The sequence below is a fragment of the Coregonus clupeaformis genome, chromosome 21 (genome assembly GCF_020615455.1).
Source record: "Coregonus clupeaformis isolate EN_2021a chromosome 21, ASM2061545v1, whole genome shotgun sequence".
Taxonomy (NCBI): domain Eukaryota; kingdom Metazoa; phylum Chordata; class Actinopteri; order Salmoniformes; family Salmonidae; genus Coregonus; species Coregonus clupeaformis.
This window is the reverse complement of record NC_059212.1, coordinates 15,630,499-15,656,177: the sequence shown is the minus strand read 5'-3', so window position 1 is coordinate 15,656,177 and position 25,679 is coordinate 15,630,499. Positions and strand designations below refer to the sequence as shown.

The 25,679-nt window shown below is 44.8% G+C and overlaps 1 protein-coding gene across 9 annotated transcripts in view; it reads left to right on the top strand.

Moving 5' to 3' along the window:
* LOC121535225 (E3 ubiquitin-protein ligase RNF220) overlaps positions 1-20,633 on the top strand; it is a 169,958-nt gene extending 149,325 nt beyond the window's left edge. For 5 of the 9 annotated variants that reach the window (XM_041842076.2, XM_041842075.2, XM_041842074.2 and 2 more), the window contains 4 exons: positions 3,841-3,949; positions 6,873-7,073; positions 7,332-7,406; positions 17,969-20,633. In XM_041842076.2, the coding sequence (XP_041698010.1) occupies positions 3,841-3,949; positions 6,873-7,073; positions 7,332-7,406; positions 17,969-18,040 (457 nt within the window). In that variant the 3' untranslated portion in view covers positions 18,041-20,633. The remainder of the gene's footprint in view (positions 1-3,840; positions 3,950-6,872; positions 7,074-7,331; positions 7,407-17,968) is intronic. The other 4 variants (XM_041842080.2, XM_041842078.2, XM_041842077.2 and 1 more) reach the window with 1 other exon arrangement.
* The last annotated feature ends 5,046 nt before the right edge of the window (positions 20,634-25,679 follow it).

The window sequence follows — 25,679 nt, the reverse complement described above, 5'->3', positions numbered from 1 at the left end:
ATCCTCCCCTTCTGTTGCTTCAGGGATTGTGTTCAGTAGGGAGAACTTCTGAAACAGTGCTACTGAAGTTAAGATTTTAGTTTTCCATTCTATGGTTTGCCCTTCTGAACACAACCCCAGGTAGTCCTCCAAAGAACTGTAGTGTCCCAGCTACACAGAGATGGTGTAGCAGCCAGGGACATCTTTGCATGATGTAGTATTTCAGGTTAGATTGTAAGTCTTGTAAGGTTTTATCAGGACTCAAGGCTACTATAGCTTCAGTGCCCCACAGAGTCCCACTGTGGTCAGAAACCTCAGCCCAGGCCTGATTCACTGCCCTGTTTTTATGCCCACAATGTTTGCTTTACTTGTATTTCCCTTAGCATTACGTCTAACCAATAACTTAACTCATCTTATAAATCATTTTAAGTTTAGCACAGGTTGTTTGGTATATTACAACATGGATTTTTGAGGTGTACCTTTACAAATGATAGTAGTTTAGAGTCTAGGAAAAGGTTTAGCGAAACGTGATCTGCGTAGACCATCTTCCTCTACCAGTCAAGCTAAATTGTGATAATTTATACACAGGCTTATGCCCAGTAAAGACAGGGTTACCTATCCAGGAAGACAATAGAATGAGGTAAAGCTGTAAAGTGACAATGACAAGGAGTCATTGTGTCAAGGTATGTTGAAAGTGGTATATAGATACTAATAATTGCTATGATCTAGTTTAGTAATGCAGTGCTTGCCTGTCTGTGGTTGGGTTGTGGTTTGGTTGGGGCTGGCCCCCCTGATACAGTCATCAAATGGTTGATTACTTTCAGCCCAGTGAGGTAATCCAGTCCCCTCTGCCTAGTGTGTAGTAAACCAGGGGCACACACACACAAACACTCCTGTCCACCATCCATCGCTCCATCGGCTCAGTCCTCCACATAAAAAAAGATTAAAACCCCCTTTTATTGCACGAGGGAATTAAATAACTTTTAGAATGTGGTTTCTTATAAATCACTGACTAAATTAATATTCATCGTCAAACCGCCTCGTGTCTGAGAAAGAGACAAGAGGAGGGTTGGTCTTTATAGGGAAAAGTTTTACTCAGTGCGGCCCAATGACAGTGTTTGTTGAGTGAATCACCACAGGGATTTATGAAGCTGTTAAAAGGGAAAACACCAGGCTACCGAGGACAGCGCTACTGGGCCTGCTTTATAAGCAAGCACGCTAATCAAGACTAAATGCCTTTTTACAAGCTCCTCGCTAATAAGGAGAGATTTTAAAGCTTTATGGCTATGGTGTCACAGGACAGGAGACAATGACTGGCCTCTCCTTTCTGTAGCCAAGGTCTCTGTCCAGTCAAACGAGTTTCAAGTTGACTTGAGTAACAATCAGCTGTATTGTATTGGACTAACATCAGAGAAATGAACATTCAAGGTCTTGAAGTCATATACCTTCTGATGAGAACATGGCATTGGTGTGAGTAGATCTACAGTGGGGAGAACAAGTATTTGATACACTGCCGATTTTGCAGGTTTTCCTACTTACAAAGCATGTAGAGGTCTGTAATTTTTATCATAGGTACACTTCAAAAATCCAGAAAATCACATTGTATGATTTTTAAGTAATTAATTTGCATTTTATTGCATGACATAAGTATTTGATACATCAGAAAAGCAGAACTTAATATTTGGTACAGAAACCTTTGTTTGCAATTACAGAGATCATACGTTGCCTGTAGGTCTTGACCAGGTTTGCACAAACTGCAGCAGGGATTTTGGCCCACTCCTCCATACAGACCTTCTCCAGATCCTTCAGGTTTCTGGGCTGTCGCTGGGCAATACAGACTTTCAGCTCCCTCCAAAGATTTTTTATTGGGTTCAGGTCTGGAGACTGGCTAGGCCACTCCAGGACCTTGAGATGCTTCTTACGGAGCCACTCCTTAGTTGCCCTGGCTGTGTGTTTCGGGTCGTTGTCATGCTGGAAGACCCAGCCACGACCCATCTTCAATGCTCTTACTGAGGGAAGGAGGTTGTTGGCCAAGATCTCGCTATACATGGCCCCATCCATCCTCCCCTCAATACGGTGCAGTCGTCCTGTCCCCATTTGCAGAAAAGCATCCCCAAAGAATGATGTTTCCACCTCCATGCTTCACGGTTGGGATGGTGTTCTTGGGGTTGTACTCATCCTTCTTCTTCCTCCAAACAAGGCGAGTGGAGTTTAGACCAAAAAGCTATATTTTTGTCTCATCAGACCACATGACCTTCTCCCATTCCTCCTCTGGATCATCCAGATGGTCATTGGCAAAATTCAGACGGGCCTGGACATGCGCTGGCTTGAGCAGGGGGACCTTGCGTGCGCTGCAGGATTTTAATCCATGACGGCGTAGTGTGTTACTAATGGTTTTCTTTGAGACTGTGGTCCCAGCTCTCTTCAGGTTATTGACCAGGTCCTGCCGTGTAGTTCTGGGCTGATCCCTCACCTTCCTCATGATCATTGATGCCCCACAAGGTGAGATCTTGCATGGAGCCCCAGACCGAGGGTGATTGACCGTCATCTTGAACTTCTTCCATTTTCAAATAATTGCGTCAACAGTTGTTGCCTTCTCACCAAGCTGCTTGCCTATTGTCCTGTAGCCCATCCCAGCCTTGTGCAGGTCTACAATTTTATCCCTGATGTCCTTACACAGCTCTCTGGTCTTGGCCATTGTGGAGAGGTTGGAGTTTGAATGAGTGTGTGGACAGGTGTCTTTTATACAGGTAACGAGTTCAAACAGGTGCAGTTAATACAGGTAATGAGTGGAGAACAGGAGGGCTTCTTAAAGAAAAACTAACAGGTCTGTGAGAGCCGGAATTCTTACTGGTTGGTAGGTGATCAAATACTTATGTCATGCAATAAAATGCAAATTATTTACTTAAAAATCATACAATGTGATTTTCTGGATTTTTGATATATTTTTTGATAAGAATTACAGACCTCTACATGCTTTGTAAGTAGGAAAACCTGCAAAATCGGCAGTGTATCAAATACTTGTTCTCCCCACTGTATATGATAAGACAAAAACAGTGCTTTCTTCAATGTAGCTATCGAGCTAGGTAAGTGGCCTGTCTAGTTCTTCTCCTGTACTGTCTCTGTGGTCCTCAGAGCCCTCACTCCTCCTCATTGAACAACCACACAAGGCCGGTAGTATAATAAATGAAGCCATAGATAGCCGAGGCAATGGGCCCTCTGACCGGCCGCTAATCGGAGTGGGGGAGCGCTGTGCCTTGCCTCCCGCTGAGAGCTGGTCCAATAGTAAATCAATACTGTAGATCAGCGCTCCATCTGGCTGGAAAATGAGCGGATCACCATAAACATCTGGCCAGTGCCGCATCCCGGACAATCACTGGCGGCCATATTGATTTAGTTATTGCTAGTTCATATGCTGCAGGACAGTGTTAAATGTACATTCTCCAGGCAGTGGCATTAATCAGGGGATATTTAGTGGAGGGCCTGAGAGGTGAGGAGGGGAGGGGAGGGAGCCGTAAATCATGGGTCAGTCAGTGTAGGGATAGGGCCTGGGAGGATACAGACAGACAGCTGTTAAATAGGGAGGTGTCATGCACAGAATAAAGACAGCTCGGTGTCCTGACAAGCAAGGACTGAATGAAAAACTTGACGTGGAGCAACCATCTCAAAGCAATCAGATACTGGGACTGAGGTAGAAGATTAAGAATGATAACGCATAAAATGGCCACCAAATACCTTGGCCTTTGCATCCCTGCAGTGCTGCTACCAAAGAGTTAAAACAAGAGATTCCATGATGTAATTGTGATGATCCTTTCTCTTTGAGTGTCACTGTGACCCAACCCAAGCTTTTCTTCTTTACAGGATCACAGAGGGCTCGACAGCCACCACGTTCGAAGCACTAAAGGCTCGTATCCGGGAACTGGAGAAACAGATCCTACGAGGGGACAGATATAAGTGTCTCATCTGCATGGTAAGGATCCACTACACTCCTTTCTTCTCTGTCCATCCATTTGCTTTTCTCTCTGACTCAATGCATGTCTGCCATAACGGAGTGTTTGAACCCAAGTAACCCGCCCATCCACTACTATACCAACTCTTGGTGTGCGTTCCAAATGGCACCCTATTCCCTTTATAGAGTGCCAATTTTGACCAGGGCCCTGTGGGTTTTGGTCATACAGTGGGGAAAAAAAGTATTTAGTCAGCCACCAATTGTGCAAGTTCTCCCACTTAAAAAGATGAGAGAGGCCTGTCATTTTCATCATAGGTACACATCAACTATGACAGACAAATTGAGATTTTTTTTTCCAGAAAATCACATTGTAGGATTTTTAATGAATTTATTTGCAAATTAAGGTGGAAAATAAGTATTTGGTCATCTACAAACAAGCAAGATTTCTGGCTCTCACAGACCTGTAACTTCTTCTTTAAGAGGCTCCTCTGTCCTCCACTCGTTACCTGTATTAATGGCACCTGTTTGAACTTGTTATCAGTATAAAAGACACCTGTCCACAACCTCAAACAGTCACACTCCAAACTCCACTATGGCCAAGACCAAAGAGCTGTCAAAGGACACCAGAAACAAATTTGTAGACCTGCACCAGGCTGGGAAGACTGAATCTGCAATAGGTAAGCAGCTTGGTTTGAAGAAATCAACTGTGGGAGCAATTATTAGGAAATGGAAGACATACAAGACCACTGATAATCTCCCCTCGATCTGGGGCTCCACGCAAGATCTCACCCCGTGGGGTCAAAATGATCACAAGAACGGTGAGCAAAAATCCCAGAACACACGGGGGGACCTAGTGAATGACCTGCAGAGAGCTGGGACCAAAGTAACAAAGCCTACCATCAGTAACACACTACGCCGCCAGGGACTCAAATCCTGCAGTGCCAGACGTGTCCCCCTGCTTACGCCAGGCCCGTCTGAAGTTTGCTAGAGTGCATTTGGATGATCCAGAAGAGGATTGGGAGAATGTCATATGGTCAGATGAAACCAAAATAGAACTTTTTGGTAAAAACTCAACTCGTCGTGTTTGGAGGACAAAGAATGCTGAGTTGCATCCAAAGAACACCATACCTACTGTGAAGCATGGGGGTGGAAACATCATGCTTTGGGGCTGTTGTTCTGCAAAGAGACCAGGACGACTGATCCGTGTAAAGGAAAGAATGAATGGGGCCATGTATCGTGAGATTTTGAGTGAAAACCTCCTTCCATCAGCAAGGGCATTGAAGATGAAACGTGGCTGGGTCTTTCAGCATGACAATGATCCCAAACACACCGCCCGGGCAACGAAGGAGTGGCTTCGTAAGAAGCATTTCAAGGTCCTGGAGTGGCCTAGCCAGTCTCCAGATCTCAACCCCATAGAAAATCTTTGGGGGAGTTGAAAGTCCGTGTTGCCCAGCGACAGCCCCAAAACATCACTGCCCTAGAGGAGATCTGCATGGAGGAATGGGCCAAAATACCAGCAACAGTGTGTGAAAACCTTGTGAAGACTTACAGAAAACGTTTGACCTGTGTCATTGCCAACAAAGGGTATATAACAAAGTATTGAGCAACTTTTGTTATTGACCAAATTACTTATTTTCCACCATAATTTGCAAATATATTCATTAAAAATCCTACAATGTGATTTTCTGGAATTTCTTTTCTGATTTTGTCTGTCATAGTTGACGTGTACCTATGATGAAAATTACAGGCCTCTCTCATCTTTTTAAGTGGGAGAACATGCACAATGGGTGGCTGACTAAATACTTTTTTTCCCCACTGTATATAGGGAATAGTGTGCCATTAGGGACACATCGTTGTGGTATGCAGGCAGAGGCTTTGTGTTGACATGTACTGTCTGGTGGTTGAAGTGATTCCTGCATGGCCTGAAAGTCAGCCCTCCTCCCTCCCTGCCCCCTGATGTGTGTGTCAGAGAGATTCTGTTGCACCAACTGTCATCACTTTGAAGCCCCAGCTGCAAGCAGCCCATTGTATTGGCAGCTTTGAGGAGTTTCTCTGACCATTTCATTTGGGGGGGTCAATAAGTGAACTCATGTCTTTAGTTATTGATGTCACCTTGGTGATTGACATCCATCAACGTATCCAGTTCCTCGAGAGTTGATTATCTGTCATGTCCCTAATGACTGGCTCGGCTGTTCTGGTCTGAGAGAAAATCAGACAACATGGATTAAGAACACCCCACACCTGAGCAATCAGAATCCTTTCGTAAGTGTTCCTGAGAGTGTGTTGTGGTGGTACTTCCCCCATCGTCATAGACCCCACCCACCCTGCCATCCTCCCATCCTGAGAATGAGTGGAGAGTGAAGATGCCAGATGCTTTGGCAGCCCCTGCTCCCTGACCCCGGCCCCAACCCGGGCCCACAACTCTGAAAAGCAAGTAATTAAATGGCGTGGGCTTGTTAGGCAGTAGAGTTGAGGATCTTTCTCTACAAGCTCCTCAAGGAGTTTGTAACCTGTGTTATCTGAACACTTGTTAAAGCATCGTACAGGCAGACCACCTCAGCAGGGTCCTTGTCAGTGGATCTCTACCACCATCTACTGTTGCTTTAAGGAACTGGACACTAGATGGATGCATTGGATTTCACATCACATCATCTTCACATTCAGTGTTCCCTGTTCTGTTTCAGTACGTTTCATAGAAACAGCATATTCTGGCCTGTAAAGTTATCTATAGCTTATTTTGACCAGAGCCTGCCACAAGTCTCAACATATCACATCAAAAGAGCTGCAACAGAAACTCTTATAGACCTCTCTCTCCAGTGCCGCCTGATGTTGTGTGAGTGCATGTGTCGGTGTCCGTCCAGTCCGTCCGTACCTGTTTCTATCTATGCTTTGTAGTCCGCCACATTCTTGTGCTCAGCAGTGCCCCCTCTGTACTTCCCTACAGAGGAAAAGATTCCAAACAGACAGGGCTGAAGACAAGAATCTGGGCCAATTGGGGCGGGCCCTCGCGGTAACAGCGCCCAATGAGAGGCGGTTTGCTGAGAGCTCAAAGCCCCTCCCCCCGCTGAGCATTTACTGTTTGTATAGAGGCTACGTTATGGGCTGCAGCGGCGGCGGGATTAAACGGCTGCTCCCGCTCCGGAGGGTAAGGCTCTCTGTGCTCACCCACTCTCCTTCCCTCTACCCGCCCACCTGCTCACCCGGCTGGGCTGGCCGCTCCCCTCATCCATGCCTGTGCTTCTAGCAGTGCTGCCTGGTGCTTTTGTTTTGGTGCCGTCGTTCGTCAGGACTTGTCCAGTGTTGTGCCGTGTGTGCCTGCGACCGTGCATTTGTGTCAGTCCAAACAGTTCCCCTTTAATCTCTTGTGCTTAATGTTCTCTCTCTCCCATCTCCCTTGTGGCAGGACTCGTACACGATGCCCCTCACCTCCATCCAGTGCTGGCACGTCCACTGTGAGGAATGCTGGCTCAGGACTCTGGTGAGAACCCAACGGCAACCCACCCAGCCTCCACAACACATCACAACACTGCTGTTGCACGGCAACACTACTTCATCACATTACAGCCACTGATTATAGAACAATTTCATAGTGACTGAACTTCCCACTTCTCTCTCTCTCTATCGCTCGCTCTCTCTCTCTTTCTCTCGCTCTCTCTCTCTCTCTCTCTCTCTCTCTCTCTCTCTCTCTCTCTCTCTCTCTCTCTCTCTCTCTCTTTCTCGCTCTCTCAACTCTGAAATAAATAGGTCTACTCTAACCTCTGAATTATACCCCTTACGTCTAAACACACAAACTTAACATACTCTTGAGCTATGTTTGTTTTGTTATTCGTTTTTCTAATTTGGTCTTTGGTCAGTGATTAATGAAGTAAATTATTTAGACAATTTTGTTGCATCTGACCACAGGGGTGTAGGTACCTCTTCTCCTCTCCTCTCTTTACAAACACCGTAGTGAGTCCCACCTAACTCATTAACCCCTTATTGTACAGTACAGTAGGCCCAACCAGGCAGTGTACCTCCACTGTACTCATATCCTTCCATATCCTTGCCTGTACATTAAGTTGAAGTCGAAGGTTGGAGTCATTAAAACTTGTTTTTCAACCACTCCACAGATTTCTTGTTAACAAACTATAGTTTTGGCAAGTCGGATAGGACATCTACTTTGCATGACACAAGTAATTTTTCCAACAATTGTTTACAGACAATTTGTTTATAATTCACTGTATCACGATTTCAGTGGGTCAGAGGTTTACATACACTGAGTTGACTGTGCCTTTTAAACAGCTTGGAAAATTCCAGAAAACTATGTCATGGCTTTAGAAGGTTCTGATAGGCTAATTGACATATTTGAGTCAATTGGAGGTGTACCTGTGGATGTATTTCAAGGCCTACCTTCAAACTCTGTGCCTCTTTGATTGACATGGGAAAATCAAAAGAAATCAGCCAAGACCTCAGAAAAGAAATTGTAGACCTCCACAAGTCTGGTTCATCGTTGGGAACAATTTCCAAGCACCTGAAGGTACCACGTTCATCTGTACAAACAATAGTACGCAAGTATAAACGCCATGGGACCACGCAGCCGTCATACTTCTCAGAAAGGAGACAAGCTCTGTCTCCTAGAGATGAACGTACTTTGGTGTGAAAAGTGCAAATCAATCCCAGAACAACAGCAAAGGACCTTGTGAAGATGCTGGAGGAAACGGGTACAAACGTATCTATATCCACAATAAAACGAGTCCTATATCGACATAACCTGAAAGGCTGCTCAGCAAGGATGAAGCCACTGCTCCATAAAAAAGCCAGACTACGGTTTGCAACTGCACATGGGGACAAAGATCGTACTTTTTGGAGAAATGTCCTCTGGTTTGATGAAACAAAAATAGAACTGTTTGGCCATAATGACCATCGTTATGTTTGGAGGAAAAAGGGGGTTGCTTGCAAGCCGAAGAAAACCATCCCAACCGTGATGCACGGGGGTGGCAGCATCATGCTGTGGAGGTGCTTTGCTGCAGGAGGGACTGGTGCACTTCACAAAATAGATGGCATCATGAGGAAGGAAAATTATGTGGATATATTGAAGCAACATCTCAAGACATCAGTCAGGAAGTTAAAGCTTGGTCGCAAATGGGTCTTCCAAATGGACAATGACCTCAAGCATACTTCCAAAGTTGTGGAAAAATGGCTTACGGACAACAAAATCAAGGTATTGGAGTGGCCATCACAAAGCCCTGACCTCAATCCTATAGAACATTTGTGGGCAGAACTGAAAAAGCGTGTGCGAGCAAGGAGGCCTACAAACCTGACTCAGTTACACCAGCTCTGTCAGGAGGAATGGGCCAAAATTCACCCAACTTATTTTGGGAAGCTTGTGGAAGGCTACCCGAAACGTTTGACCCAAGTTAAACAATTTAATGGCAATGCTACCAAATACAAATTGAGTATATGTAAACTTCTGACCCACTGGGAATGTGATGAAAGAAATAAAAGGTGAAATAAATCATTCTCTCTACTATTATTCTGACATTTCACATTCTTAAAATAAAGTGGTGATCCTAACTGACCTAAGACAGGGAATTTTTACTAGGATTAAATGTCAGGAATTGTGAAAAACTGAGTGTAAATGTATTTGGCTAAGGTGTATGTAAACTTCCGACTTCAACTGTAATGCCCTGAATCTATTCTACCACGCCCGGAAATCTGCCCGGTTTATTCTCTCTACCCAACGCACTAGAAGACCAGTTCTTAAAGCTTTTAGCCGTATCCTTATTCTATTCCTCCTCTGTTCCTCTGGTGATGTAGAGGTTAACTCAGGCCCTGTAGCCCCCAGTATCACTCCTACTCCCCAGGCGCTATCATTTGTTGACTTCTGTAACCGTAAAAGCCTTGGTTTCTTGCATGTTAACATCAGAAGCCTCCTCCCCAAGTTTGAGTTATTCACTGCGTTAGCACACTCTGCCAACCCTGGTGTTCTAGCAGAGTCTGAATCCTGGCTTAGGAAGGCCACAAAAAATTCAGAAATGTCCATCCCGAACTACCTCATCTTCCGTCTAGATAGAACTGCCAAAGGGGGCGGAGTTGCAATCTACTGTAGAGAGAGCCTGCAGAGCTCTATCATACTATTCAGGTCTGTGCCCAAACAGTTTGAGCTTCTACTTCTAAAAATCCACCTTTCCAGAAATAAGTCTCTCACTGTTGCAGCTTGCTACAGACCCCCCTCAGCCCCCAGTTGTGCCCTGGACACCATATGTGAATTGCTTGCCCCCCATCTATCCTCAGAGTTCATACTGCTTGGTGACCTGAACTGGGATATGCTTAACACCCCGGCCGTCCTACAATCTAAACTAGATGCCCTCAATATCACACAAATTATCAAGGAACCTACCAGGTACAACCCTAAATCCGTAAACATGGGCACCCTCATATATAACATCCTGACTAATTTACCCTCTAAATACACCTCCGCTGTCTTCAACCAGGATCTCAGCAATCACTGCCTCATTGCCTGCGTCCGTAATGGGTCCGCGGTCAAGCGACCACCCCTCATCACTGTCAAACGCTCCCTAAAACACTTCAGCGAGCAGGCCTTTCTAATTGACCTGGCCCGGGTATCCTGGATGGATATTGACCTCATTCCGTCAGTATAGGATGCCTGGATGTTCTTCAAAAGTGCTTTCCTCTCCATCTTAATTAAGCATGCCCCATTCAAAAAATTCCGAACTAAGAACAGATATAGCCCCTGGTTCACCCCAGACTTGACTGCCCTTGACCAGCACAAAAACATCCTGTGGCGTACTGCATTAGCATCGATCAGCCCCCGCGATATGCAGCTTTTCAGAGAAGTCAGGAACCAATATACACAATCAGTTAGGAAAGCAAAGGCTAGCTTTTTCAAACAGAAATTTGCATCCTGTAGCACTAACTCCAAAAGGTTTTGGGACACTGTAAAGTCCATGGAGAATAAAAGCACCTCCTCCCAGCTACCCACTGCACTGAGGCTAGAAAACACTGTCACCACCGATAAATCTACGATAATAGAGAATTTCAATAAGCATTTTGCTACGGCTGGCCATGCTTTCCACCTGGCTACCTCTACCCCGGCCACCAGCTCTGCACCCTCCGCTGCAACTTGCCCATGTCCCCCCGCTTCTCCTTCACCCAAATTCAGATAGCCGATGTCCTGAAAGAGCTGCAAAATCAAAATCTGGACCCCTACAAATCAGCTGGGCTAGACAATCTGGACCCTTTCTTTCTAAAATTAGCCATCGAAATTGTTGCAACCCCTATTACTAGCCTGTTCAACCTCTCTTTCGTATCGTCTTGAGATCCCCAGAGATTGGAAAGCTGCAGTGGTCATCCCCCTCTTCAAAGGGGGTGACACTAGATCCAAACTGTTACAGACCTATATCCATCCTACCCTGCCTTTCGAAAGTATTTGAAAGCCAAGTTAACAAACAGATCACCGACCACTTCGAATCCCACCGTACTTTCTCCGCTATGCAATCCGGTTTCCGAGCTGGTCATGGGTGCACCTCAGCCACACTCAAGGTCCTAAACGATATAATAACCGCGATTGATAAAAGACAGTACTGTACAGCCGAGTTCAATGTGTCAAATCGGAGGGCCTGTTGTCTGGACCTCTGGCAGTCTGTATGGGGGTGCCACAGGGTTCAATTTTCGGGCCGACTCTATTCTCTGTGTATATCAATGATGTCGCTCTTGCTGCTGGTGACTCTCAGATCCACCTCTACGCAGACGACAACATTTTGTATACATCTGGCCCTTCATTGGACACTGTGTTAACAAACCTCCAAACGAGCTTCAATGCCATACAACACTCCTTCCGTGGCCTCCAACTGCTCTTAAATGCTAGTAAAACTAAATGCATGCTCTTCAATCGAACGCTGCTGGCACCCGCCCGCCCGACTAGAATCACTACTCTCGGCGGGTCTGACTTAGAATATGTGGACAACTACAAATACCTAGGTGTCTGGTTAGACCGTAAACTCTCCTTCCAGACTCACATTAAGCATCTCCAATCCAAAGTTAAATCTAGAATCGGCTTCCTGTTTCGCAACAAAGCCTCCTTCACTCATGCTGCTAAACATGCCCTCGTAAAACTGACTATCCTACCGATCCTTGACTTCGGCGATGTCATTTACAAAATAGCTTCCAACACTCAACTCAGCAAATTGGATGTAGTCTATCACAGTGCCATCCGTTTTGTCACCCAAGCCCCATATACTACCCACCATTGTGACCTGTACGCTCTCGTTGGCTGGTCCTCACTACATATTCGTCGCCAAACCCACTGGCTCCAGGTCATCTATAAATCACTTCTAAGGCAAATCCCCGCCTTATCTTAGCTCATTGGTCACCATAGCAACACCCACCTGTAGTATGCGCTCCAGCAAGTATATCTCACTGGTCATCCCCAAAACTAACACCTCCTTTGGCTACCATTCCTTCCAGTTCTCTGCTGCAAATGACTGGAACGAACTACAAAAATCTTTGAAGCTGGAGACGCTTATCTCCCTCATTAACTTTAAGCATCAGTTGTCAGAGCACCTTACCGATCACTGTACCTGTACACAGCCCATCTGTAATTAGCCCACCCAACTACCTCATCCCCATATTGTTATTTACATTGTTATTTATTTTGCTCATTTGCACCCCAGTATCTCTATTTGCACGTCTATCACTCCAGTGTTAATACTAAATTGTAATTATTTAGCACTATGGCCTATTTATTGCCTTACCTCCGTAACTTACTACATTTGCACACACTGTATATAGATTTTCTATTTTCTATTGTGTTATTGACTGTACGTTTTGGTTTATTCCATATGTAACTCTGTGTTGTTGTTTTTATCGCACTGCTTTGCTTTATCTTGGCCAGGTCGCAGTTGTAAATGAGAACTTGTTCTCAACTGGCTTACCTGGTGAAATAAAAATAAAAAAAAATAAAAAGGGAAACCTCCAGGACCTTCTGCTGTGTCCTATGTTTTGGGGAGAATTTGTTGTCCCCGATGCACTCCCCCTCATCCTGTTTTTTGCTACTACACACAGAAGCAATTCATAAAAAAAAAATCCCAGCTCAGCCCTCCTCATCCTCCTCCAATATCCAATATATTAAATATGCTGCTGTGTTCCTTTTTTCATCACAAAGCCCTGTGTGTGAAAGACAAAGGCAGTGGTGGAAGGAGGGAGGGAAAGGGGGAAGTCTGAGGGGTGGATAAGAAATGTGTGTCTGCCGCAGCAGCTTGATCCTAATGTGGGCATTCAAATGTTGCCCAAAGACAGCAATAAAAGCATTGTGCGGCAGGGCTCCCCACGTCTTGATCAAAGTAAATGCGTGTAATCTAGTTACCGCCAGGCCTTTTTTATGAGTTTAATAGAGCACGGCATCTGGCCACACCGTACACCAGGCTCATTAAGATCAGGTAACTCTTTTATTTTATATGAAGAAAAGAAAGAAAGGCCCTGCTGTCATTTCTTTGTGTAAAGAGAGGACTATGGAGGAACCTGGTTCTCATTGGAGCCAGGGTACGGGTTGGGGGGGTTCTTAGAGGATGAGGTATACAACAATAGAAGAAGGCTGGTACGGTAGCTTGTTTGTCTGTCCGTCTGCAAGGTCGTTGGACACTGATTTTAGTTCGGGGCAAGCTTAATTTATTTTCAAAATGAACCTGTAGGCTGTTAAGACAACGAGAGCTAACCAGTTTGGGCTTGGTCCAATACTCCCTGAGTTTTTCTGTTACTGCATGCTGCTGTTATGGAGACCACCTCTACTCAAGGCCCCTCCGCCCATCTCCTTAGCCTGGTCATCTTTGCTCTAGACATGAGCAGACCTGTTGGGAGCCACAAATCCACCGTGGCGTGAGAGCCCCCCAGCTGCCCCCTGACTCCTGGTTCTGGCAGCACAGAGACTCCACTGTTTGCTAACAGCTGTGTGCTCCTTGTCTGGCAAAGATTTATTTACCCCTTCCTGTAAGCCAGGGCCTAACCCTGTGCAGTCAGGTGTACACACACACACACACAGGGCTAACCCAGCCCACCACATCAGTGTGTCAGGACTCAGTGTATGAACTCTGCCCCTAGTTCAGTAACTCCCACTGTGCCCTCTGCATACTCTGACAAGAACCGTTATATCACCTTGGTTCATTCCAGATAGATCCCAGGTCAGTCAGCTAGTACCTCTCAGACTGTACATACACAGGTCCCAGTGTGCTGGAAGTTGACTCACACTCTGAGCACACACACAGGTAGTAGACTAGACCTCTTCACAGTGTGGCTCCAGTAACCTTCCCCATACCTCATTTTCCTGTTAATGAGTCAGTGACAGGAGACCAGTGAAAGCAGGTAGTCTACATGTCTTTCGTGTTTGAGCTGGTGGTGTGTCGGCACTTGTAGGGGGAGGGGTTCAGATAGATGACACTTGGCAGGCTCAATCAAACGCTCAAAATATTTGAAAGAAAACTAATTTGAACACAGTTCAGATACATGCCAGGGTAAGGGTTCAGGGCCCAGATTCACAAAACCTTAAGAAGAAATACCTTCTTAACTGCAATTTTTTCCTTAACTATAGACTTATGGAGAATAGCAAAGTTGCTATTCCTCAAAAAGGTTATTGGAAATGTTCTTGCGCTATTTCTTATGTTTCTCCTCATTATTGAAAGTACATTTCTTGGATTTGTTCTTAATTCCAAGATAGCTAAACCCTTGTCTTAAACTCTGGGCAGTGAGAGAATAAGTTCATGAAAGCAATTTAACATGTTTAATTCACTCAAACTTAATCTGAGAGTTTTAGTATTGATTATTTTAAACCCAAGAACATGTTTTAGAGCAGTCATTTCAGTACGAAATATGCTAACGTGATTGCCATTGCTAGCTAGATAGCTAGCTAAATTGGTTGCCTAGCAACAAACATCTTAAGAAGATTCGTAAGAAGATATTTGAGAAGTTCGTAAGAAAATCATTAAATCTTAAGATACAGTGGGGCAAAAAAGTATTTAGTCAGCCACCAATTGTGCAAGTTCTCCCACTTAAAAAGATGAGAGAGGCCTGTAATTTTCATCATAGGTACACGTCAACTATGACAGACAAAATTAGAAAAAAAAATCCAGAAAATCACATTGTAGGATTTTTAATGAATTTATTTGCAAATTATGGTGGAAAATAAGTATTTGGTCAATAACACAAGTTTCTCAATACTTTGTTATATACCCTTTGTTGGCAATGACACAGGTCAAACGTTTTCTGTAAGTCTTCACAAGGTTTTCACACACTGTTGCTGGTATTTTGGCCCATTCCTCCATGCAGATCTCCTCTAGAGCAGTGATGTTTTGGGGCTGTCGCTGGGCAACACAGACTTTCAACTCCCTCCAAAGATTTTCTATGGGGTTGAGATCTGGAGACTGGCTAGGCCATTCCAGGACCTTGAAATGCTTCTTACGAAGCCACTCCTTCGTTGCCCGGGCGGTGTGTTTGGGATCATTGTCATGCTGAAAGACCCAGCCACGTTTCATCTTCAATGCCCTTGCTGATGGAAGGAGGTTTTCACTCAAAATCTCACAATACATGGCCCCATTCATTCTTTCCTTTACACGGATCAGTCGTCCTGGTCCCTTTGCAGAAAAACAGCCCCAAAGCATGATGTTTCCACCCCCATGCTTCACAGTAGGTATGGTGTTCTTTGGATGCAACTCAGCATTCTTTGTCCTCCAAACACGACGAGTTGAGTTTTTACCAAAAAGTTATATTTTGGTTTCATCTGACCATATGACATTCTCCCAATCCTCTTCTGGATCATCCAAATGCACTCTAGCAAACTTCAGACGGGCCTGGACATGTACTGGCTTTAAGCAGGGGGACACGTCTTGCACTGCAGGATTTGAGTCCCTGGCGACGTAGTGTGTTACTGATGGTAGGCTTTGTTGCTTTGGTCCCAGCTCTCTGCAGATCATTCACTAGGTCCCCCGTGTGGTTCTGGGATTTTTGCTCACCGTTCTTGTGATCATTTTGACCCCACGGGGTGAGATCTTGCGTGGAGCCCCAGATCGAGGGAGATTATCAGTGGTCTTGTATGTCTTCCATTTCCTAATAATTGCTCCCACAGTTGATTTCTTCAAACCAAGCTGCTTACCTATTGCAGATTCAGTCTTCCCAGCCTGGTGCAGGTCTACAATTTAGTTTCTGGTGTCCTTTGACAGCTCTTTGGTCTTGGCCATAGTGGAGTTTGGAGTGTGACTGTTTGAGGATGTGGACAGGTGTCTTTTATACTGATAACAAGTTCAAACAGGTGCCATTAATACAGGTAACGAGTGGAGGACAGAGGAGCCTCTTAAAGAAGAAGTTACAGGTCTGTGAGAGCCAGAAATCTTGCTTGTTTGTAGGTGACCAAATACTTATTTTCCACCATAATTTGCAAATAAATTCATAAAAAATCCTACAATGTGATTTTCTGGATTTTTTTTTCTCAATTTGTCTGTCATAATTGATGTGTACCTATGATGAAAATTACAGGCCTCTCTCATCTTTTTAAGTGGGAGAACTTGCACAATTGGTGGCTGACTAAATACTTTTTTTCCCCACTGTATATTGTTGAGGAATTGCACTTACAAACTATCTTATCAAGTTCTTATTTCTTAAGAAACTTCTTACGTTTTTGCGTAAGAAGTGTTTTGTGAATCTGGGCCCATGTAGATGGCTCAGTTGGCAGACTGTATGGTTGCGTGGCAGCCCTCCCTCCTGCCGTGGCAGATGCCCGTCTCCCTCTCTCCACTCGGGGCAGCACCACCTCATGTGTGGCACAGAAAGAGAGGAGACCACACAGCTCACCTTGCCCTGATGTCAGCTCCTGCCCCCGCTGCCTTTTAATTACACCCTGTACACAGCTTTATAGGAGATGGCAGTGATTCAAAGTGGGAGAGAGCAGAGCAGGAACCCTGGAACAGGATGATGAGCAGGCTTTGATGCTCCACTGTAGGCCGTCTGTCTCACTGACGGAGGCATGCTTAGGGATCTATACACTGTGGCTGAATGTGGTTTTATACCTGTTCTGTACTGTGTCCACATCACCAACAAACTAACATGGTCCAAGCACACCAAGACAGTCGTGAAGAGGGCATGACAAAACCTATTCCCCCTAAGGAGACTGAAAAGAGTTGGCATGGGTCCTCAGATCCTCAAAAGGTTATACAGCTGCACCATCGAGAGCATCCTGACTGGTTGCATCACTGCCTGGTATGGCAACTGCTCGGCCTCCAACCGCAAGGCACTACAGAGGGTAGTGCGTACGGCCCAGTACATCACTGGGGCCAAGCTTCCTGTCATCCAGGACCTCTATACCAGGCGGTGTCAGAGGAAGGTCCTAAAAATTGTCAAAGACTAGCCACCCTACTCAGACTGTTCTTTGTGCTACCGCACGGCAACCGGTACCGGAGTGCCAAGTCTAGGTCCAAGAGGTTTCTAAACAGCTTCTACCCCCAAGCCATAAGACTCCTGAACATCTAATCAAATGGCTACCCAGACTATTTGCTTTGCCCCCCCTCTTTTACGCTGCTGCTACTCTGTTTATTATCTATGCATAGTCACTTTAATAACTCTACCTACATGTACATATTACCTCAATTACCTCGACTAACCGGTGCCCCCGCACATTGACTCGGTACTGGTACCCCCTGTATATAGCCTCGCTATTGTTATTTTACTGCTGCTCTTTAATTATTTGTTACTTTTATTTATTATTATTTTTTTGTTTTTTTTGTTATTTGTTTGGTGTTCTTTCTTAAAATTGCCTTGTTGGTTAAGGGCTTGTAAGTAAGCATTTCACTGTTGTATTCGGCGCATGTGACAAATACAATTTGATTTGATGTGGTTGTTTTGATCTATTACAGGACTATCTCTGTACTGTCAGTCTAAGTACCGCATACTATTTCACCAGGGTGTTTTAAGGACAGATGCATTCTCTATGCTTTGCTCAAACCCTCAACTGCTCATATTGTGGCCTAAACAATGACATTTTCCTCTCTCTCTGTCCCACAGGGAAACAAGAAACTGTGCCCACAATGCAACACCATCACGTCGCCAGGAGATCTAAGGCGCGTCTACATGTGAAGTAGACGGCGCCTGCCCTGACCGGCCTCCACCTCCACCTCCAACCCCCTCCTCCCTCCATGTTTTCCTCTTAATATTTCCATTTGCTCTCACCGTATTTGTTTTTCTTGACCTTGCGTGGGCCTGGGTTTGTGAAGCCCCCATCAGAGCTTAGAGGGATTAAACTGATGTCTTGAATGACTCTTCAGACCAGGGGAGGACTGACTGATAAACCAACCAGCCATGGGGACAGAACCAAACCAAGTAGTATTCTCAGAATGACTAACCAACCACCCCTCACTGGCTCCCTGCGCTCTAGTGGTGGGTGGTCTAGTCCAGTCAAATACCCTCCACCCTGCCCTCTAGTGGTGGGTGGTCTACTCCAGCCAGATACCCTCCACCCTGGCTGACACTTCTGGTTCTGTGTGTTTGATCCTGTAGCTCCCAGACGACCCAGCTTTACACTGCTGTGTTACTCACTGAGCCCCCCTCCTTTCGCCACACCATCATCCCTGCGGAGAGGTGTGTTCAGGTGGGAGGAGGTGGTGGTGTAACTCGCTCTGTGTGGAAAACCCCATCTTGGTTCAAGCCATCGGGACAGCCAAGCTAGACATTGAGCTGGCCGCCGGTCGTCGCACCCTGCTTGAAGGCCTGGTAAGGGGGAAAGGAAAACGATCAACTCTTTCAGCTTTCAACCAAACCAACAACCTCAGAACATCCAGGAGATCCTCCTCTTCTTTTCAACCTCCTTTTCCCTTCCTTCTTCAGTTGTGGTGTTATAGTGAAGTCAACCAAATCCCAAGGATCAGTGCAAGCACATGTATAATAGTCTGTGTATGTTTACAGTGTTGTGTGTAAATGACATAGAGGTTACACTTGTATACATATGTACGCACACACACACACACACACACACACACACACACACACACAGAAGTATATATTATTAAAGTCCAGTTTTTCTTTAGAGTTTTGGTGAGGGGGAAAAGGATGTTTAAAAAATGGCCGAAAAGAAACCCCTCTGTATTTTTAAACCAACGTTGTCGTCTTGAGGTTGAAGTTGAACTATTTCATTGTACAGGAATACATTTAAAGTAATAATAATAAAACTACTCAATTAGAAATTCAAGGTTTAGATGGTGTACATTTTTCATTCAACTATACAGTAAAAGCTATAGAAGAATTAAACCTAAAGCAAGGAGATAATTTTTTTAAATTATTTTTTGGGGATGTAAAGATTCAAATGGCTCTAACCCTAGACTAGGAGAGATGATGGCTTTGAATTGTTACAGAACTGCAACGCTGGCCAAACAAACCGCTGTTTTCAAAATCACAACCTGGAACGCAGTTGTAAATTCCACCTCCGCTTCTTGTCCTCAGTTGTACAGCATACATGCTGATCATATCACTTTGCTGATCACTTTGATTTTCTGTTTTGCCTGCTCTGATAAAGCCTCATAAAATGCTTGTCCTCCAGAAATGTTTGAGTGTTCCTTCCATTGTGCTACCCAGCAAAGGCTCCAACCTGGCAACTCGTAAAGGCAGGTCCTTCCCATCTGTAAGGGAAAAGAGGAGTGGGCCTTCATGTTGGGTTGGGTTGGGTTGGCCCAGCCAACTGACTGCCCAAGCCCAGTCACTGAACACTACCCCACAGCAAGGTGGCGTGCTTTGTATTTGTAAAACTATGTATCCTGTGATGTCTGTATTGATGTATGCTGACAAAAAATAAAGAAGTGAAAGGTTTATGACTGAATTCAAACCCCCAACAGAAACCCTGCAGATATATTAACACGTGTACAGAAAGCTTCCATTTTCAGTGAAGGGGAACAATAGACAAAGACTTTAGTCACAAATGCAAAGATTTTGATATTTCAGTCCAGACCTGGTTTCTCTTCATGGACTACTGTTTTCAGAACTGTCTCCAGTTTAGTGCTTATTGCATTTTTTGTTTAGGTCTAAGATTATTTCATCTCCATCCATTGTTGATTTAGATGCTATTTTACAATGACTATTTGATTGATAATGATGGCTACAATGTAGACATACAGCAGGTTTGTTTTCATAAAAGCAGTACACATCTTTAGTAGAGTATTGTTTCTATAAAGGGTATGTTCTGGAGCAGCCTGTTAAAAGGTATGATCACAGGCTCGTAGCACCTCCAAAGGATCTGTAGAATTGTTCCACATTGTTACAAAGTTATTTTCCCAATACCTCTGTTCATACAGTACATGTATGTATAGGTTTTGTTCTAGTTTCACTTTGCAGTCACATTTACAGGTAACCATGCATAGGCAAATGAACACTTAAAGCTGTGCTACAGTACGTGTGGGGCACCTTTGAACCCGTAATAGGCTTATTGCACCTGTGTGTCAAGACGAGCTGTGACTTCTGTGAATCGGCTTCACAATACTGTTGAGAATTAAGGGTTAAGCTCTTCTCTCACTTTGCGGTTACTTCCTTCAACTGGAGATTTATTTCAACCTGCCCCAAAGATGACAAATTGCACAAGATGATTGTGTCAAATAATTTGTGTCTTGTATATTCTTGAAAATGGTACGTGTCTTTCCCGTTTGTAAACTACATTTGACATTAATTAAATGATTGTAAATCTTAAGTTGTCCTCGCGTGCTGCCTCTATTCCCAGATCCCATCACTCATTGTTCTCATTGCTTCTTTCTCTCTTTAGGTCCTGAATATAAATCTAGTTAAAGGTCCAATGCAGCCGTTTTATCACAATATCAAATCATTTCTGGGTAAGAATTAAGTGTCTTACTGTGATTGTTTTCAAGTAAATGGTCATAAAGAAACAAAAATAGCTTCTTAGCAAAGAGCAATTTCTCAAGAAATAATTTTGCTAGGACTGTGGGAGTGGTCTGAGTGGGGAGGGGAAAACTGAAAACTAGCTGTTATTGGCAGAGAGGTTATTGGTCTATTTTACATCGGGTGGGTCTAATCCTGAATGCTGATTGGTTAAAACTGCATTCCAGCCAGTGTCTATTCCACAAGTTACCACCGGCTAAATCTATGACCTTACAATGCCTATTTACTCTGTTCCATCTGACTGCGCAATCCACTGTCTCATCAGCCCAGCCAGGCAATATTCAAATTTGATCTCCACTATAAAAAGCATCTAGACATTATCTTACATTTCTTTTAGACTAACATTTAGTTTTCAACAGCGGAGATTTGTATTAACCTTGCTGTCTGTCTCTGACATTTGCAACATTGTTTCAATATTCGAATTCGATCTCCAGCTGTCACATGGTAATGAATGTGTCGGGAGTCGGGATGAGACAGACAGGCAGGCAGCTTTTCTCAGCCAGTCGAAATCATGAATCAGCATAATTTTTATGGATATCTACAAAGAAATATCAATAGAAAACAGGTAAAATGAAACAAAGTGCAGCTAGTTTGCAGTCTTTCCAGCTTCAGTTTGAAGTGATTGTGTTAGCTGTGTTGTTGGCTAGCTCCTCTGAACAACAGTGTCCTGACGAGAAAGCACATTTTCTATGCCAGGTGAAATCGCGCCTCATTAGCTCATTGTTATGGATGTATCCTAATAAATGTCACTAGAAAACAGCTTAAACAAATGCAAATTATGCAGGTACTTTGTTGTTTTCTGGCTGCACTGTTTGACGTGACTGTAAATTAGCCGTAGTTGGCTAGCTAGCAAGCAAGGGATAAGAACGTTGCCAGCCAGTATGGCAATAGAACATTTAGAACGAACGACTGAGTCGTGTCCATAGATGTAGAACAAAAAGACTGAACGACTGAGTTGCGTCTCTGCTGAATGGGCAGCATTCCTTGGCTGGATTGTTCTAGCGATGTTAACAAGCACATACACTTTCCCCTGCCTCAGCCTGCCTGCCTGCTGCACCATCTGGAGAGCACCCATCATTAGGAGTGTTGGGAGTTAGTAACACTTTAGAGTTATTGGACACCTTATTGGACACCTTTTGCCTCTAGATGGTAATGGAAGCTGCTAGTTCCAGCGACGTCTATTTTGACTAGCTTAATTCTAAATGAATGGCTATCTATTGGCTTGGCTGTTGGGAAAACATAGAAATTCTGATCACTCACCATGTCATATGGGCTGTCATAAGAGCTGATTGAAAAGACTGCCTGAAATTTCAGTCTGTTTTGGTGGGATGGAGTTTTGGCCTGCCTGGTAACATCACCAGGCGGTAAATTAGTTAATTAAGTGATAATGCCCTCGAAGCCGATGTTTCAAGGATATATTGGCACGGTTTACCGGCCCTCAACTTCGTCTCGGGCCTAACAACACCTGTGCCAGTATATCCTCCAAACACCAGCTTCTCATTTACCGCCTGGTGATGTTACCAGGCAGGCCAAAACTCCATCCCACCAAAACAGACTGAAATTTCAGGCAGTCTTTTCAATCAGCTCTTATGACAGCCCATATGAAATGGTGAGTGATCAGAATTTCTATGTTTTCCCAACAGCCAAGCCAATAGATAGCCATTCATCTAGAATTAAGCTAGTCAAAATAGACGTCGCTGGAATTAGCAGCTTCCATTACCATCTAGAGGCAAAAGGTGTCCAATAAGGTGTCCAATAACTCTAAAGTGTTATTAACTCCCAACACTCCTAATGATGGGTGCTCTCCAGATGGTGCAGCAGGCAGGCAGGCTGAGGCAGGGGAAAGTGTATGTGCTTGTTAACATCGCTAGAACAATCCAGCCAAGGAATGCTGCCCATTCAGCAGAAACCTGTTACAGTAATTTGGTGGAAAACTACAAGATGATCACTGAAAGTAATTTTTTCCCCTCGCCACCTCTTAGATCCATGGCCAAACCTTGAATTCAACCAATATTACCTTTCCGATGCCGAGGTAAAGAAAGGCACATCCAGCAAAAAGCAAAACAATCCCCAGAAGTTGTGTTATCAGATGCTAATAAAGTAGTGCTAAATGAGTGGGAACGCCAGCAGGGGTTCTAATAAACCTCTTGTGGAACTGAACTTCTCCCCATACTCCTGCTGAAGGTTCTGGAAGCTCTCTAGGGTAAAGCCCCTAGTCTGGATATCAACACTCAATCTTACCCCAACGAGCCAGGAGAGGACGAGATGGGGTCAATCAGATTAGGATTGACAAGTGGATATAAACTCAGCAAAAAAAGAAAGGTCCCTTTTTCAGGACCCTGTCTTTCAAAGATAATTCGTAAAAATCCAAATAACTTCACATATCTTCATTGTAAAGGGTTTAAACACTGTTTCCCATGCTTGTTCAATGAACCATAAACAATTAATGAACATGCACCTGTGGAACGGTCGTTAAGGCACTAACAGCTTACAGACGGTAGGCAATTAAGGTCACAGTTATGAAAACTTAGGACACTAAAGAGGCCTTTCTACTGACTCTGAAAAACACCAAAAGAAAGATGCCCAGGGTCCCTGGTCATCTGTGTGAACGTGCCTTAGGCATGCTGCAAGGAGGCATAAGTACTGCAGATGTGGCCAGGGCAATAAATTGCAATGTCCGTACTGTGAGACGCCTAAGACAGCGCTACAGGGAGACAGGACGGACAGCTGATTGTCCTCGCAGTGGCAGACCACGTGTAACAACACCTGCACAGGATCGGTACATCCAAACATCACACCTGCGGGACAGGTACAGGATGGCAACAACAACTTCCTGAGTTACACAGGAATGCACAATCCCTCCATCAGTGCTCAGACTGTCCGCAATAGGCTGAGAGAGGCTGGACTCAGGGCTTGTAGGCCTGTTGTAAGGCAGGTCCTCACCAGACATCACCGGCAACAACGTCGCCTATTGGCACAAACCCACCGTCGCTGGACCAGACAGGACTGGCAAAAAGTGCTCTTCACTGACGAGTCGCGGTTTTGTCTAACCAGGGGTGATGGTCGGATTCGCGTTTATCGTCGAAGGAATGAACGTTACACCGAGGCCTGTACTCTGGAGCGGGATCGATTTGGAGGTGGAGGGTCCGTCATGGTCTGGGGCGGTGTGTCACAGCATCATCGGACTGAGCTTGTTGTCATTGCAGGCAATATCAACGCTGTGCGTTACAGGGAAGACATCCTCCTCCCTCATGTGGTACCCTTCCTGAAGGCTCATCCTGACATGACCCTCCAGCATGACAATGCCACCAGCCATACTGCTCGTTCTGTGCGTGATTTCCTGCAAGACAGGAATGTCAGTATTCTGCCATGGCCAGCAAAGAGCCTGGATCTCAATCCCATTGAGCATGTCTGGGACCTGTTGGATCGGAGGGTGAGGGCTAGGGCCATTCCCCCCAGAAATGTCAGGGAACTTGCAGGTGCCTTGGTGGAAGAGTGGGGTAACGTCTCACAGCAAGAACTGGCAAATCTGGTGCAGTCCATGAGGAGGAGATGCACTGCAGTACTTAATGCAGCTGGTGGCCACACCAGATACTGACTGTTACTTTTGATTTTGACCCCCCCTTTGTTCAGGGACACATTATTCAATTTCTATTAGTCACATGTCTGTGGAACTTGTTCAGTTTATGTCTCAGTTGTTGAATCTTGTTATGCTCATACAAATTTATTAATGTTAAGTTTGCTGAAAATAAACGCAGTTGACAGTGAGAGACGTTTCTTTTTTTGCTGAGTTTACATGTGCTTGATCCCCTGAGTGTGAAGTGTGTGGAGGTCAAAGTGGAGAAGGAGTGACCACTAGCCTAGAGGAGAGGACTGAGGGGGTTGAGGGCAGGGGGCCAGATTAAATGTGCCTTTAAGGCTTTATGGTTAAATGAAAGTTACAGAGCCTGTATCGTTTACCCCACAGCCCAGACTGTCAAGAGGTTGTAGGCCAGACACCCAACCAATCCATAACTGGTGCATTAGGAGGGCTGTGACTGAGGGTCGGGTTACGGCTAGGCTTAGAGCCTGAGTGGCTCTGGACCCAGGAAGTGGGGGCCCCAAGTCGAAGCAGATCTATAGAAATTGCTTTTGGAGGTCAAAGCTCGTCCTGATGGGGGAGTATAGAGTGTGGGGGCCATTATTGGTAGTTTACAAACATCTCCACAGACCGATCAATAGGACAGACCTTCCCTGTTGTGTTCGGTAATTTCTCTATTGCATTGCCCGTCTGTACCAATGGTAATTTACACCTTCATGTGGGAATTTGACTTGGACCCCCTACCCTACCTCCCCCTACTAGCATCCTCCTCTTCCTCCTCTGGCACTCAGCATATTGCTGCTGGTACAACTCATTCAATTAAGAGCCTGCTCTCCACCATGGCCTTTTTACATCATCGATCCAACCCAAGGTGGTTAATCGGAAAAGGATTTGGTCAGTCAAGGGATCTCTGTTTGGAGAAAGGGGAAGGGAGAGTGTTTGACATAGGCCATATGGTGTAGTGTCCTTTTCTTCTTCCGGCCATGGTGGTGCCAGAGATATCTAACCCCACCGTTTTAGATTAACCATCGTGGATTAGAGGTGCACTTAGAAAGGGGAATTTGAACCAGTTAAGACTCAGTCAGCCGATCATACAGCCAATCTCTCCTATTTACCACCTGTCATTATCCTAAGATGAAGGTGGAAGTTATTGAATTAATTTACTGTGTCTTTTACACAGGTGTCCAGGTGTTTTTCATCTCAATAATCTTCACCTTTTTCAGATATACTAAATCTCAAATAAAGAAATAATTAAAGAGG